We start from the raw sequence: 14,740 nt of genomic DNA, 5'->3' as shown, positions 1-14,740 counted from the left end.
CGTCAGGATAATAAGGAATATCCTTATCCAGCCGACAAAACATCCACTCGGCTTTTGTCATATCAGAAACCTCGGGAATAGACTTACCGGTAATTTCAGACAAAAGATAGGGAATAGCTTTGTAATATTTCCCTAGCTTTAATTTTTTCAACGCTTTCCGTAGACTTTGTGGGGTTGGCTCTTCTAAATGGTCTATGATTTTCTTCTTTACTTCGTCGCTTAAATATATCGGATGTAAACCTTGGATATGACTCATCCAGTCCCTGAAGTATTTTAATCTCTTATATGGCGTTTTCTTACGACCTCCATTGGCGTAATATTGCTCTTTGGTAGCATTTGGTACGGCATTACGAATATTCTTACCACACTCGTAACACTGTGCTGACGTGTCATCTTCTATTTGCATTTTTTTACCACAACACCAGAAGGGTTCTGGCTTAGGTACGATAACTTTAGGTCTTAGACAAATTATGCAAAAGTCGTTAACGAACTTCTTACATTCGTGCATCGTATATTTATAAGATATTTTTTACCTACGTTTGCGGCAAATCTGCTGTACCCGTCTTCGTAATTCTGGGGATTAAACCCGTATATCTTTGGCATCAATCGTGAGTCCCCCCCCCCCCCCCCCCCCCCTGCTGCTTCCAGCACAGTTATTCACAGTCTCGATTTTACCTCACATTTATAAAAGCGATTTTTTGCATGTGGCCATTCTCCAATTTTTACAAAACTCAAGCTGTACAATGTTCAAATGATAGAATAACACGAACTACAAAAATTAGTTTGGGTTTTTTCACAGGCCTTATGAAAACGTTATGCGAAGTTGGAAAAATTTGCCATGTAAATATGCAAATTAGCAGTTTGTTTACATCTCCACACCACAGATCACGGCCGCGAAAAAAGTCATCTAAAATAGTTTTAACAGCTTATTAATCCACACATTAGCCTATCTAAGGACTATCTAAGCATGATTGGCCTCTGTTATTATTTTTAACGATTATTTGTTGAAGTTAAGCCTACACTTTCGGTGTTGAAGACACTCAGCTTGCTTGCCTCGGTGGCATTCCATCGGTGCGTAGTAAACTTAGTAATCATAAATGACTGTTAACATGCTCTATAAACGTTACTATTCCTCACTAGTGGTATCCAGCTTATCACATAGTATTTTCACATACTGAGTATGCTTGAAAGTTTGCATTACTTTGTAAATAAGCAGGGATCAAACCTGTCAAAGCGGATTATGTGAGCTGATGGCGTGACAAACGACAGTTTGCGCGGAGCCGGACGTGACGTCGTTTGGTACAGTACGCTTTTTATTGCCTGAACATCTTGTGATTTTGCATAAACTAAAGAGAATCACTCGTTATCAAGACTCTCTATGAGCTTTCAATGATATTGTTCTTTACGACAAAAAGACCCCGATTTGAATAAGGCTGTGTTCATATTGTATGGCAGAAGGGGCGGGGGCAGATGAAATCTTTAAATGACAAAACAATTCTTAAGACCACCCAAAAGTCCCCCATTTCTCTGAAAAAAGGTTTTCAACCTACCTACCCCCCCCCCTTTTTATTGGTAAAAAATTTTCCGATCCCCCCAAAATTTCATCTGCCCCCCCCCCCCCCTTCACCACCGCTCTCTGCCATACATTATGAACGCATCCTAATGTTCAGACATCAAAGAACTAGTTTATATAACAAGTTAACTGGAATCATCGAACCATATCCCACATCGATTTGCAATCAAGTAGCTTGCGTCCCTCGTGTTGTTCGACTTAACAAAGTCAATTCTTCCATTCGTAAGATAACTTCACTCCCCAAGACTATTTCTATATGTGTAAGGGACTGGTCATAAAGTATGGGGGGTTGGGGGGGTTGGGGGGCAAAATCAGGGGTTGGGTCACATAATTTTGAACTCCTTAAAAGGGGTGGGCTGTTGATAAAATTTGACAACTAAAATGGGTGGGCCTGCAATTTTGCTTCTAAATCATCAGGATTTTCAGCATCATTTTATGTGGGCCACGATAAAGAACACTGATTCTATTCTGATTTTGCCCACCCCTACCCCCCCTATATTTTATGACCAGTCCCTAATCAATGATGTAGTAGCGTCAAGCTTGCACAATTTCATGACTGAGCACTGCGCAAGTAGTCATGGCGTCGTATAGACCGTATATATTAGTCAATGTAATGCTAGCAATCCACCAACCTTCCTGAACCAACAGTAAGAAAAACACCAGTCTCTTTTAACACAGTTTTCGATCCACTTTTGCTCAAACCCCACTCTGCTTTTGGATTCCTTTTGACATCGGCTTTGTGCTGAGAAAGAGTTACGGGTACAGAACATTTCAATGATGTCCGTTTCCAGCTGACGCCCAAACGCACGGTGATTCCGACAGATTGCAAGGTTGTCTATGTTTCTAGAGGGCTCAAAAATACATAGTCTTGCGAGAATTAATTCGACCTCGGTTTCAACTTCAACTATACTAAAACATCGTTTGTCCTCAGCGATATCCCGTTTACATCTTGTCAAAGGAACGTTAGTGACAGATCTACTTCTTTCTTTTGGGTCAAACCCACAATGACCACCAATGATAGCTTGAAAGGAACATGATTCACGAGCCTCCATAATTGATGCTCACCATAATTAACAAATTTCTATACTGACTATAAACACTTTGTTAAAAGCTGCTTTTATTTTTGTCTACCTGGAAATGTACAACAAATTTTTGGAATTTGATTGAAACTATCAAATTCCTGGACATTTTGGCCACACACGCGTCATGTTCAGATCACAGTTCTATCAAATCGCACTATCGACATAAAATGTTATATATATATATACTTTAAAATGTATTTTCTTTTTTCTCATAGTCTTATATCAGATTTACGCTTCCACGAAACCAGGCGAGTTTATCATACATTCGATCTATTGTACAGCCATGAAGCTAGTGGGGTAGGGGAGTGGGAATTGTATATCAGGCTACAACTGCACTCATTATACATGTAACCAATTTTAAACATGACTTCGATCAAGCAAGAAAACATATGACAGCTAAAAAAAACAAATCTTGATAATGAGTGATTCTCTTTAGTCTATACAAAATCACAAGATGTTCAGGCAATAAAAAGCGTACTGTACCAAACGACGTCACGTCCGGCTCCGCGCAAACTGTCGTTTGTCACGCCATCAGCTCACATAATCCGCTTTGACAGGTTTGATCCCTGCTTATTTACAAAGTAATGCAAACTTTCAAGCATACTCAGTATGTGAAAATACTATGTGATAAGCTGGATACCACTAGTGAGGAATAGTAACGTTTATAGAGCATGTTAACAGTCATTTATGATTACTAAGTTTACTACGCACCGATGGAATGCCACCGAGGCAAGCAAGCTGAGTGTCTTCAACACCGAAAGTGTAGGCTTAACTTCAACAAATAATCGTTAAAAATAATAACAGAGGCCAATCATGCTTAGATAGTCCTTAGATAGGCTAATGTGTGGATTAATAAGCTGTTAAAACTATTTTAGATGACTTTTTTCGCGGCCGTGATCTGTGGTGTGGAGATGTAAACAAACTGCTAATTTGCATATTTACATGGCAAATTTTTCCAACTTCGCATAACGTTTTCATAAGGCCTGTGAAAAAACCCAAACTAATTTTTGTAGTTCGTGTTATTCTATCATTTGAACATTGTACAGCTTGAGTTTTGTAAAAATTGGAGAATGGCCACATGCAAAAAATCGCTTTTATAAATGTGAGGTAAAATCGAGACTGTGAATAACTGTGCTGGAAGAATGCAATTTTTTCTATCTAAAGTTTAGTTTAAAACGTCTAAAATCACCTGGAACAATTGTTCAACACCCCTTTTCTTGAATTCAGTTGCAAATTTGATTGTAACTTGGGTTTTCACTTGGAGCGAGAATGTTTTTGAAAGCGTAATTCGCAGCCGTTTCTTGAGCAATTTTTAGACCGACACGGGGTGAAATCGTTTTTTTCAAAAAAATCCGGATTTTTTACGTAGATCGAAAAACCGACCCCAGTACGTTCATAAACTCATCTAATAGTGTCTACAGACCAAAAATGAAGGACTTTTATTTTTTGACTGTGGCCGCCCCGTGCTCGATATTTCTGGACAGTCGCTCTTAATTTTTTTTTTTTTTAAAGCTTGTGTCTATGCTTATGACGTAAGGTTTTCACTCCAATTCCAAATCCAATTCTCCGGCCTTAAAGCGTCGATATAACGTGACTTATTCTCTTGTCCATGTTAATCGGCTGGTCAAGGTTAATGGACTACAGCTGTGCAATTGCATTTAGTTAGTGATTATAATTTGTTTGGCTTCTTTTATTTGTTTTGTGCCAGTGCGATATTTTTCATTAAACTTGACCAGAGCTGTCGTCAGAATTGGAAACATTTATACTCAATGATTGCGAAATCATTGTGAGGTGCAAAAAGTAGTAGTTAATAAAAGTGTACGGTTCCTTTCAAAAGTCGCACAGTTCAGCAAGGACGTCCATTTTGAATGGTTCCAATATCTCGATTAGAGGGCATCTCTTTGGTTTTCTGCCTGCCATTTCAGGATTGTGCTGTTCCCATACGTGACGTCACATAGCAACCTATGGATTGCATAGGAATTCCTGTTTTTGTTGATATCAGTAAAACGCCATATGGCAGTAGGACAATGGAACAAAAGAGAGTCTAAATCGCAGATTGGAACGCTTTTTAATGCTAAATCAGCCTCCTATTTAGTTGTTTTTATGGTCGTGTACAACCTGTTTTGTATTTTCATCTAACCATTTCTCGATATTTGAATTTATCGTTGAACGTCTTGATGATCAGCCGTTTTTGTTTCTTACGATCTGCTGTTTTCTCATGTCAAACCTCATGTCCATCATCTTAAATGAGTCAAATTAGAAGTTAAATGAGTGCTCTTTTCATTTTGAATCGTCGTTGAATGCGCTATAACTTTTTTATTAAAAAACTGAAGAATAAAACGTCTACAAATGCACGCGGCGCCATTATGGAACGTCACGTCATGAATGGAAACAACACTGTTGCAGCGATTTGACTAGAGACGCCCCCTTCATCCTAATTGTGCTGTATGAGCGGAAAGTGGGCATATTATGAAACTCCTTTACATTCATATATTGTTTCTAACTAGGAGTAGTTTTGTATACCGAATACTTTAGGTTTCCGTTTTCAGGATTATTGGAAGTTCTGTAGCAAATGGTGGACGTGATGTACCTTCCTCGACATCTGAAATACAGATAGGTTCACAATTAATTTTTGATGGATTGGTTATAATGATGTAATGGTGATGATGTTTGAAATGATGTTGATGGTTAGGAAGATGATAGGTACTCTGCGTACATGATAGTGGTATGTATAGGTGACAAGAGAAAATGAACTAAGAGAAGGAATCCCCCCTATATAGCCTTGTAACCATCATGTGCACAGTTTGATGCTATTTTTAAACCATTTGTTTTTGTGCACGCGCATTTACTGCGCGCGCTCTACGCTGTTTCCTAACGTTTTGGGGTTTTTTCCGTTATTTCGACTCTGCCCTGGATATGAATGTGCACGTCGAAAGCATGGAAAATACGAAAAGAAATTGAAGTAGTAATTTTTTCTACTTTCTAGAGTATTTTTACATTTATTTTCAAAAGCTTTCGACCTCCATCTTCATCTTGAGGGCAGATTTGGACATTTGAACATAAGAAAAGCACAAGAAAACGTTAGCAAACAGCGTAGAGCGTGCGCGTACTATGCGCGTGCAGAAAATCAAACGATCAAATAAATGATATCATTGGATGATATTTTTAGAATAGATTCTAAGAATAGCATCTAAGTGTGCACATGATGGGGCACGGGGATTCCTTCTCTTAGATCATATTCTCTTGTTGGTGATGATTGTCATGATGATGATGACAATAAATAAAGCAAGATTACTGATAAGGGTGACTAACCTGATTGAATCGAAGCCGTTTTTCTTGTCCGTACACACGCCATCAAGAAACCAAACAATACACAAAGGAGCAAAACACCGCCACTGACTATCAGAAGAACATGTTGAGAAGTGAGGCTGGTTTCTTGTTTATTGCTGGACGACCAAGAGCCACTTGCTTCGTTAGATTTCTCTTCGGCCTATAGATAATGATGATATACGTATGCATGTCAGAATTTAATCAAAAAATTATTCCTTAAAATTTACGTACTGTAATGATAAAAAGGTAAATTATGCACCGTGAAAAGATAAAAAAAATTTCTGACGTTTCGCACGCTAGTCCTTCGTCGGAGTAAAAGAGCTCCGACGAAGGACTAGCGTCCGAAACGTCAGTAAGTTTTTTCATCTTTTCACGGTGTATAATTTACCTTTTTATCATTACTGTTTAATTAGAAACACCGACGCAGCTCACACTAGTTTTTAGCTAATTATCTCTTCTTTACATACTGTGATTGACGGCAGTGAATTGCCCGATTTCCCTGTCGCAACTGTTATCTCAGTCAGCGCGTACCAATAACAACAGTCATGGCAGTGACTATAAATTTCTGAAATCGGTATTTACATGAAAAAATAGGGTTGATTTTGGTTCAACTGTGAAAAGACATGACACGTACGAAAATGACGCCATTCGTCTTTAATTTGAACCAATCAAAGCAAAACTAATCCTCATCTAATACAAATGCTGGGTCACGGCAACGTCACGGTTACGTCGCAACACGACACGTACGTACGTAGCGTAATTCGTCACAGTCATACAGAATATGTGCCAGTACATACCAGGTTAATTTGATACGAATCAATGACCTCTCTTTGTAAGCAGGTTAACATGCTTTTCACACGATCAAAGTCACCAGTTACTAACATCCCAATAGCAAACTGGCGGTCAATGATTTTGACTATTTTTGCGTCTGTATCTGATTTCAGCCATTGCCTTGCCATGTGGTAATCGTGTATCATGAAGTATTCAATAGTTATCCCCTCAGATACACTAGTTAACATTTCGTCGTAGGTCATATCCACTGAACAGTTAATAAACCATAAGTTAAGTTTAATCATAAGACTTGCTTCTTAAAACATATATGAGAGGATAGGATTATGGACGGCTCTTTCTTAGCAAAAAGTACACTAACTAAGCGACACTCAAACATAAGTGTGAGGTTAATGGGAATCAACATATGGACCTCTTTCTTAGCAGGCAGCACACTAACCAAGCCACACTTAAAGCAAGTGTGTGAGGTCAATATACCTCTTGCTTAGCAGGCAGCACACTAACCAAGCCACACTTAAAGTGCGTAGCAGAGTCTTTTCTATCATTACTGTTAAAACAAATGTGTGAGTTCAATTGGAAACAAACTTTGCACCTATTGTTTATCAGGAAGCACACTAACCAACGAAAAACAAGTGTGTGAGATCACTGAGGAAGAAACAAAAAGAACCTATTGCTTAGCAAGTAGCACACTAAACGACCAAGGCAAACTGTTTCGGTGGTCATCAAGAATAAAAACTTTCAAAGTAGGTAAATAGGCAATATTCGACCTGCAACATGCGACGGGGATTTATTTATTTATTACACACTTTTTATGGCATTTATTTCATTTGTCTACCGCAGCTTACCAATATCACGAGCTCCAAGGTTCATTTCTTGCTTGATGAACGTCTTCATTCCTTTCGGCACAGCGACCTTTCCATACGAAGAAATGCAAACAGAAATATTTTGAATTTCATTGTTTACTATTCTGAGATTTTTGGTTACATTCTTAAGTGGGAGAGTACTAAGGTCGAAAGCAAAGACTCGTGCGAAGAAAATGATGTAGTGCTTTTCGATTTGATTTTTTCAATTTATGGTTTTCATTATGGGGTACATTATCTTTATCTACTAAAAAAAAAATAACTAAAGATTATTTTCACCTTTAAGTTTTATCTAAATTGGTAGGGCTACCGGTGCCTAGTGGGAGCTTCGCCTTTAGGCAGTGACTAAATTTATTTAGCATAAACCTACTAGCATACTATCACGAATCCTGCAATCTGATTGGCTCACGTACTCACTATCCTGTGTTAGCATAAACCTGCTTGCATACTATCTCGAATCCTGCAGCCTGATTGGCTCACGTACTCACTATCCTGTGTTAGCATAAACCTACTAGCATACTATCACGAATCCTGCAATCTGATTGGCTAACGTACTCTGACAACAAAGTATTTGCAAAAAAAATATTTCAGCTTTCACTCATTAATTTAAAAAAAATAATGCCAAGAACTGATGATAAGGTAAAAAATTTTGGAAAGAGAGTTTTGACAGTAATAATAGAGACAAAAACCTATAGAAATAGAGCAAGTTTAAGCTTTATTGCGTTATTACTTTGAGACAATTTCGCACATATGAATGAAAACAGTGCCACCGGTTGACCGTCGCTTTGTACAGTTAAGTTTTCAGTGTCATTTTTCGTTTTCAATACTATATTATTAGCTAGTAGGTTTATGATAAAACAATTAGACTACTCGTTCTTGTTTTCTTTGAGTCTCAGCACCATTAAGGCATGGCTCTTTTGAGGAAGTGATGGAAAATCAGTTATTTATTCATATCTTTGACAGTTTACTATGAATCTTTCCCAAATTTGGCTCGTAGTAGTTATTCTTCAAGGCAAGCAATTACCGCATATCTGTTACCATGGAAACCAGGTCACGTGACCACAAGGCCGCCATCTTGGATTTTTTAAACAAATCGTTTGTAATCGTATTGAAACTACTTCAAAAGTCCTGAAAATCCATATTCCTTTTTATATTTGCAATACCTATATGGATCTAATTGAATATCTTGGAAATTATATTAAGTTTAATTTTTAGAATGTTTTCAATTTTAGTTTAAGTTAAGTTTAAGTTTGGGGAAGATTCGTAGAAAACTGGCTATGATATAGCTAAACAGTTTTTCATCTGAGAGCCATGCCTTAAAGGGGCACTTGGATGAAAATGGATAAAAATTGGAAATGACTTTATTAAACTTAGTTAAGTGTATCTATATGGCCCCAATCGTAGCCAAGCAACATATTTTCTTAACAGTAAAATGTCGCTCAGATAAAAATTATCAGTTTTATTCAGCATCTAAATTTGGAGTAAATGACGTCATTTACTCAACCCTATTGTTCTTTCTGCTTTTGGACCAAAATATCTCAATAGCAAGTGGCTCTCAGGCTAAAATGTTCACTAATCTGGTTTACATAATCATAATTGAGTCATATTTTCTTCATATACTTCAATTATTCGGACTTTCAAAAATTGGGGAGTTTTTATCCAAGTGCCCCTTTAATGATGCTGAGAATAGTCGTTTCGGCGCTACGCGCCTAATTGACTATCTATTGACTCATAGAAAACTCGACCTCGTAGTCTAATTGTTAAACTTACCTTAGTATCCATCAAGTCAACCGTAGCCATTTCATTGGACGTGAGATTAGCTGTTATTTGACCAGTAAACATGGACATTACAATAGTCCCGAGAACCATCCAAAACACTGCGAACATACGACCCCACAAAGTGCGGGTTGTTTTATCGCCGTACCTCGAAGAGAGAAACAATATATATATATATATATATATATATATATATATATATATATATATATACAGATTGTCACTGTTATACGACGATAGCACTTAAGGGGGGTCTTACCAATTTACCAGCAACGGCTGCTATGGTAACGGTTTAAATCTATTAAGGAAGTTTTTCTTACGTTTTACATTCTAATATGTGTTGTGAGGTTATCACTCCTCCATTATCAATGACGTCATATTTCATTGAAAAATAAACAGCGTGAAATTGGCGGTTTAACACAGAAATAAGCTGAATTATAGCTGAAATGAAATGGAATGAACTAGATTTTTTTTTCCATATGAAAACTGTGGCTGGTAAATATATAGTCCCCCTCCCACCCTCCCCCCTCAATAGCCAGTGGCTGACAAACTTGTGGCCCTACTTCCATGATCACTGAATTGGAAATTAAAAGTTGCTTATTTTGCGGAGGAAACCGAGGAAAAACCGAGAGAAAAACCCCAGAAGCACATTAGATAGTCAACAAACAACTTAATCTACTCACATATGCGAGTACTGGGATTAAGCTATTACCGACAGCTGTGAGGGGCGGCTTATTGTTAAGAGCATGCGCCATCTGCGTTTTTCAATAATCACACTATATGAGTTAAAGCCCAGCATGCCTAATAGATCAATATCGAAATATATCTAGCGCAATTTGCATAAACTGAAAAATTATTTGTTACAGTCGAAGGGAAGCTAATATGATGAGCCAAATATGCTGAAGTAACGGAGTATCAGAAAACAAGCACCTAGGCATGTTCACCTAACGAATCAAGCCTGCCGTTCCAGTCCTCGATAGATACAAGAAAATAACTTTTAAACATCCCATTTTGCAACGCTATAGGGTTTTTTTTTTTTTGTCACAGGAAAGAGGTTTTTCGGCGTTTTATTTTCGATTGGGTTATTCCTACTAGTTTCTACTAGAACAAATTAACAAAACACTTTTCAAGACAAACATTTGAAAAGCCATAATTAAGTCATAAAAACCATTTATAATTAATAGTCATAAAACTATGCACTATTACTATTAATTTTAAAGCCTTTTCAACTTTGTTCCATAATTAGGTCTTACCCCACGGTTGTCATGGTAACGAATGACCACCATATGCCAGCCAGAGCACCGTGCGGAAACTTGGCGGGGAATTCTTCGGGATTTTTTCGATGCTCCTTCACAAGAATGATTAGAAAAGTTATGTTGGATTAAAGGATTAACATACGAGCTGAGAGAATAAATACTTACAATGGCCCATACGATAAAACCTGCCAGTAAACCAAACAGCAAACAAACAGACAAAATAGGCCAAGTCTTGAAAACCATTTTGACCGTTGACATCTTTTCACTCCAAGAACCAACTTCAAACTCAACAACTGCAGGTCCCGGGGACTGGAATAACGCTAGAAATGGTCTCTGGAATTGAGTCGATTCTTTACGATTAGCAAATATGGGAAAATACAATTCTGGAGTTGTTGTTCGAAGACTGCGTCGAATTTTGATCTCCATCTCTTCAGACGAGGAAATATTCATTCTTTGATAGTTGAAGCTCATCATTGGACAGCCACATTTGTTAGAAGCACGCTGCATATAATACGGTAAATAACCGGCGGCCAGCCCCGTTTTGTTGTTGTACTCCAAGCTAAAGAACAAGAATGGCATAAGTTCTATCCAATTGATGGTGATGTTCAGAATGGAAGGACAAGAAATCGACTCGTTCAGAGCTAATGTCATGTTGCAACTGAATACAATTACCAGCAGCCTTTTGATCAACGATGGTCGTAGCATTGTTGTGTAGTTACAGCGAATAATATTCTGCTAGATTAGCAGGCATGTATATTATTTCCAACATACGTAGCTTTTAAGAAAGAGGACCTTTCTTTAAGACAGATCTGGTACATGCTTTTCACGTCATATTGGAGAGATGCCAAGATTTGCAATATGTAAATTGTCAATGTTTTGTAAAATTGATTGAGAAGGTATTATTAGTACTACATTGAACCTTAGAAAAATTAAATGAATACAATGACTAAAGTGATGTTAATACGCGTATATAGATCGTCTTGTCGGATTGGTTCTTCATAGAAGGGTGTTATTTAAATGATCTTAAATAAGTTATGAACGGCAGTTAAATGTAGATTCAACGGAGTGGTTCATTTATCGCGGAATTGTAATTTAGAAGTCGATTTTGAGGAAAACCGGAAAACCTGGAGAAAAATATTAGTACATTTATTATAAATTTAAGATGATAGTATTCAAAATACCATTCTACAGTGCTGGATAGTGCTTGAGCTTGAATTCCTAACAGGGTTTTTGATATTCATCATAATGGCAGGTGACGGGTTTGGTTAGGATTAAAGGATATTTTAAAAAAATCATTATTATTATTATTATTATCTTTATTTACAATTTGCTTACAAAATTCCTAGTTTACCGAGTCCAATCCATGGTTCTCGGGAAAACGAGAATATATTTATAATACGGGGCATAATAATAAAAAAAATCAAGTAAAAAAAAAAAAAAAAAAAAAAATCAAGTAACCATTGGAAACAATTGGGCATACATTTGGAATATTTGCTTTTTTCGGTCTTTTTCCTCTCCTCTTTTTCCTTTGGGGTAACTGACAGGGCACGTGACTACATCCCTGCCAAGTTTCGTAATCACAGGTTGTATTGCCGCGGAGAAACTGGGACAGGGGCCACAAGAGGTGTGTGGCCACCAGAAGTGGGGCCACCAGACGTTAATGAAACGTGCCAACCCCTTCTCAAAAGTACAGTGGTTTTTTTCAATAGAATTCAATCTAAACCATATAATACAGTCCGTGAATAGTTGAATTAACTGAATCCACTTCTGTTTTTTTGCCTAGATAGTCATTATTTTGAGAAAAGATCCAAAAACAGTGTTTTTGAGACATAATTTGTATGGGCTCACATGAGGGGGCGTGAGCTTGAAATCGTAGCTGACCAAATATAAATGTTAACAGATTTTTTCCTATGATGAGAGTTTTTCTAATGATGTGTGCAGCTCCAAGGGGAGCGATATTCTGTACTTCTGTGATAGAGATGTCCTCTTTTAAATGGTTGACGTAATATTTCAAAGCCTCCAATTTCGAACTGGACAGGATTTCAAGTCTACGCAATGGACTTGAAATCCTGTTCAGTCCGAAATTGGAGGCTTTGAAATGACTTCTCATGCTCATTTTTACTCGACTTGGAATAACTGGAACAAAATTAATTCAGTCCTACTACAGACTGAATTCAGTCCTTTAACATGACTTTACCAGGTTTCAAATAACATCATGTGACCCAAAAATAGCTCATTGATTGGCTGGTTTCCTCATGAATTATTAATGAGTATGAGAAATATTGTTCTAGTCCTTTGTGAATTAACCCTAGTGCCCCAATGACAATAGGTATGGTTTTTGTTTCCATACACCACATTTTTTTAATTTCTATTTCTATATCTTTGTCTTTTGAGATTTTTTCTACTTGTTTTAGGGGCACATTTCGTTCTGGTGGGATTGACACGTCTATCAGGGAACGTCGTTTCTCTACTTTGTTTTTGACTATAATGTCGGGCCTATTAGTTGTGATGGTTCTGTCCGTATGCACTTGCATGTCCCATAGGATTGTTGCTGTGTCGTTGTCCATTACTTTTTCAGGTTCATGTTCATGCCATTTTCTGCAGACGGTAAATCCATACTGCTTGCAAAGTTTCCAGTGAATGTATGTGCCAAATTTGTGGTGTCTTCTTTCCCAACTTTATTATCATTATTATTATTATCATTATTATTATTATTATTATCATTACGATTTTATCATTATTATTATTATCATTATTATTATTATTATCATTATTATTATTATTATTATTATTATTATCATTATTATTATTATTACTATTTTATCATTATTATTATTATTATCATTATCATTATCATTATTATTATTATTATCATTATTATTATTATTATTGTTACTGACTTGCCGTTTGTCTCAAAGTTGAGATTCACTTGTAGAAGCAAACTTGTAGTCTTCATAAGGCAATGGTGTAGACTGGTCTGGGCTGGTTGGATCATGATCACTAATCTTGAAGACAACGGCAAAGGAACTGAGAAACTTGCAGAAAGTTAACAAGACAAGACCATCCAAGAAGACGGATTACAAAACTTTAGTCCCTTTACCTTTAGCCTAAATAGAAGGCGTTTCCAAGAACTAAGCCTTTGCCTTCAAGATCATGGCATTTGTACCGTCTTCAAGTCAGAAACAACACTACGTAGACGTATACGCCCCAAAGACCCAGTCCCTTCCGACAGACAACACTGTGTTCTCTACAAGATTCGCTGCATCGAGTGTGATTCGCTGCATCGAGTGTGCTGCTTTCTGTACTTTTATTACTCAAGCGCTTACTGAAATAACTCCTTAGGTTGTTAAAATTTCAAAATCCTTGTTGTAAAACAATTTTTATTTCATCTTTGATAATAATCAAGTAATCGCTTTTAGTACGGTATTTTGATCTATTTTAGCTCAATTGGTACGAATTTCCACGGCTGATGTTTGATCAGTCCCGAAACACATCAGACACTACCCTAATACCATATGGACACTTCTATTTATGGACTTCTAGTTAATGAAAAATCCCTTTTTGTGAAATTTTTTTTTGCTTATTAAACTAGCCGATTTTTATGCGCAACAAGAGAACACAAATACACGTATTAGAAAAAAAAAACAACCTTGGGCTCTCTGCCTTAAGGCTCGCAAAGGACCCTTGCAATAGAGACGCTCCGACCTGAATGCATTAGGCTTTCCAGAGGTGCAGAATCCGTTGCATCATGTGGTTGTTTTAAGAAACGCTTTAATACTTATCTGTTGTCCATTGATGAAAAGTAAACTTTGATTGTTATGCTTCAAATTTCAAAGTTTCAAATTTCTTTCAATTCTTCATACTGATGAAACACCCCCATAATGCCACGGATTTCTACAACTCCGGAAAAGCTTATATCATACGGTTTCTTTAAAAAAAACAATTAGTTTTATCTATTCTATTCTAATCTAGTCTTCTCCATTTTCCATTCCTGGGTGGACAGCTTTCTACAGGTTTTGCAACACAAGTGTTAAGGCATGCGATAGATCGAATAGCCAACTTTCGATATTCTGG

The 14,740-nt window shown here is 37.1% G+C and overlaps 1 protein-coding gene across 1 annotated transcript; it reads right to left on the bottom strand.

Moving 5' to 3' along the window:
• Nucleotides 1–2,673: 2,673 nt before the first annotated feature.
• On the bottom strand, nt 2,674–11,530 carry LOC116287438 (uncharacterized). Its single transcript, XM_031694118.2, has 7 exons — nt 10,832–11,530; nt 10,664–10,758; nt 9,405–9,558; nt 7,620–7,686; nt 6,783–7,024; nt 5,968–6,145; nt 2,674–5,257 (listed from the first exon to the last, which is right to left on the bottom strand). The coding sequence occupies exons 1-7, from the start codon at nt 11,369–11,371 to the stop codon at nt 5,187–5,189; spliced, it is 1,347 nt and encodes a 448-aa protein (XP_031549978.2). The 5' UTR covers nt 11,372–11,530; the 3' UTR covers nt 2,674–5,186.
• Between the last annotated feature and the right edge of the window lie 3,210 nt (nt 11,531–14,740).

The sequence above is a fragment of the Actinia tenebrosa genome, unplaced genomic scaffold, assembly GCF_029948245.1.
Source record: "Actinia tenebrosa isolate PJP-AT-01 unplaced genomic scaffold, QUT_ActTen_1.0 PGA_scaffold7__59_contigs__length_16204524, whole genome shotgun sequence".
NCBI lineage: Eukaryota > Metazoa > Cnidaria > Anthozoa > Actiniaria > Actiniidae > Actinia > Actinia tenebrosa.
This window is presented reverse-complemented; position numbering and strand designations above follow the sequence as displayed.